Source organism: Salvelinus sp. IW2-2015, linkage group LG10, assembly GCF_002910315.2.
Source record: "Salvelinus sp. IW2-2015 linkage group LG10, ASM291031v2, whole genome shotgun sequence".
Taxonomy (NCBI): Eukaryota; Metazoa; Chordata; class Actinopteri; order Salmoniformes; family Salmonidae; genus Salvelinus; species Salvelinus sp. IW2-2015.
Window position 1 is genome coordinate 14,473,492 of NC_036850.1, and position 2,621 is coordinate 14,476,112.

Genomic DNA, 2,621 nt, shown 5'->3' on the forward strand with positions numbered 1-2,621 from the left:
TCATGCTGAAAGACCAGCCACGTTTCATTTCAATGCCCTTGCTGATGGAAGGAGGTTTTCACTCAAAATCTCACGATACATGGCCCCATTCATTCTTTCCTTTACACGGATCAGTCGTCTGCGTCCTTTGCAGAAAAACAGCCAAGCATGATGTTTCCACCCCCATGCTCACAGTGTTATGGTGTTCTTTGGATGCACTCAGCATTCTTTGTCCTCCAAACACGACGAGTTGAGTTTTTACCAAAAAGTTCTATTTTGGTTTCATCTGACCATCATTCATTCTCCAATCTTACTTCTGGATCATCCAAATGCTCTCTAGAAAACTTCAGACGGCACGGCCTGGACGTGTACTGGCTTAAGCAGGTGGACAACGTCTGGCACTGCAGGATTTGAGTCCCTGGCGGCGTAGTGTGTTACTGAAGGGTAGGCTTTGATACTCTTTGGTCCCAGCTCTATCCTAGTCAGCGTTTCATTCATTAGGTGTCCCCCCGTGTGGTTCTGGGATTTTCTTTGCTACCGTTCAATTGGTGATCATTTGACCCCTACGGGGTGAGAGTCTTGCGTGGAGCCCCAGACTCGAGGGAGATTATCGCAGTGGTCTTTGTAATGTCTTCCCATTTCCTAATAAATTGCAATCCGCACAGTTACGATTTCTTCAAACACAAGCCTGCTTACCTATTGCAGATCTCGTCTTCCCAGCCTGGTGAGGTCTACAATTTTGTTTCTGGTGTCCTTTGACAAGCTCTTTGGTCGGTTTGGCATAGTTGGAGTTTTGGAGTGTGACGTGTTTGAGGTTGTGAGCAGGTGTACTTTTTATACTGATAACAAGTTCGAAACAGGTGGCCATTAATACAGGTAACGAGTGGAGGACAGAGGAGCTCTCTCAAAGAAGAAGCTTACAGGTCTGTGAGAGCCAGAAATCTTGCTTGTTTGTAGGTGACCAAATACTTATTTTCCACCATAATTTGCAATAAATTCATTAAAAATCCTACAATGTGATTTTCTGGATTTTTTTCTCTCATTTTGTCTGTCATAGTTGAAGTGTACCTATGATGAAAATTACAGGCCTCTCTCATCTTTTTAAGTGGGAGAACTTGCARAATTGGTGGCTGACTAAATACTTTTTTGCCCCACTGTATATCCTAGGTAATAAACAGTAAAAACAGTAAAATAAATAATAACATTGTTGTTACCTGCTGCTTCCGACTGGAATCTTTGCTTACAATAGTCAGTCAATTTCTCCTTCTCTTCAGCAGGACTGAAGGGGAACCCCAGAATGCCCCTGTCCGAGTCGGCCCTGCTCACTGAGATTATGGATGAGTGCAGGAAACAGGTGAGAATGGTCTTCAACCAGGACAGCCAATAACCACCCTTCACTCGCCACTTGACGATGGTCCATCTGACCTGTGCCACAGGGCCTGGACATGGACAGAGCTGTGTGTGGCAGGAGGGAGGGATTAATCCCTGAGTGTACAATGACCCCCTCACGATTTAGCCCTATACAGCTTGCACCTGATGTGAGACATATTTGAACACGATGATGACAAGGAAGCCTGAGTTGATCAGTCGGCAACTGTGAGCTGCTAAGACTGACAGGTTGAATTAAGAGTGCTAAAGTCTGTCACAGTGAAGTGTACGATTGATGGGTTCAATAAAGAACACTGATTGTCATGGTGAGGTTTATTTCATGAGGTGACAAGGTCATCCTAAAACGGTGATCATCAGTCAGAATACATTCAAATTGGAGAAAAAACGAATTGTCATAGACACATTGTCGGACCCCCATAAAACTATCGTCTAAGTAAACAATGACTTTGCTTCCCAAGGTCATGGGTTGAAACGAGGCCAAATGAGTCAGCAAGTTTATGTATGTCACATTTGACAACATAGGCTACCATGGCCAGCTCTTAGGTTTTAGTACACCAAGCAGCACATGAGGAAATAATGTAATCTAAAAGTAATTTAAATATTTTATATTAAAGATTTGAAGTGATTTGAAGGCCTAATCCAAAATATGAACATAAGTTATTCATTAGACACAAAACAATCAGCACCAAACCTCGGTCTGTTATGGGTGTAAAATGGCACGTTGATTTCATCTGTTGGTAAATGTCCATTACTGCAACACCAGTGTTTTATAACGTGTGTGCTTGATATACCCGGATGTTTTTGTAATATTCCTGAACACTACTGGTTGGTTACTCGCGTCAATGACGCTGTATCGCCATTTAATCAAAACAGAGTCTGTCTCCACCTGCTGGCTWATAGTTACATGTTGTCGACACCAATATGGCAACCAGGTGGGGAATCTGTAGCGCCGGTAAAATCAGCCATGATTTCACAGTGGCACTGAAAACCCTCCCTCTCGGAGACCACCAGGTACTTGTACCCGTTTAAAGTAGACAGTGACACCCACCACCACAGACTTTATTGTGGTCGTGTTCAAGCCTCAGTTTGCTATCGTCGGCGTGGAGTTTCAAATTAACGTGAATGATCTGAACTGTTTTATGATCAGAAATCAGAAGGTTTCACTGCACTCATGAAGTTAACTTTAAGTAGATTGGAACAGTTACAATGTGGCCCATTGTAATACATTTTTTGAGTTGCTGACATTACAATCT

At 43.0% G+C, this 2,621-nt stretch overlaps 1 protein-coding gene across 1 annotated transcript in view; it reads left to right on the forward strand.

Moving 5' to 3' along the window:
• LOC111969572 (trans-1,2-dihydrobenzene-1,2-diol dehydrogenase-like) overlaps window positions 1–1,467 on the forward strand; it is a 4,823-nt gene extending 3,356 nt beyond the window's left edge. The window contains exon 7 of the mRNA XM_070445401.1: window positions 1,254–1,467. Coding sequence (XP_070301502.1) covers window positions 1,254–1,366 — 113 coding nt within the window. The 3' untranslated portion in view covers window positions 1,367–1,467. The remainder of the gene's footprint in view (window positions 1–1,253) is intronic.
• The last annotated feature ends 1,154 nt before the right edge of the window (window positions 1,468–2,621 follow it).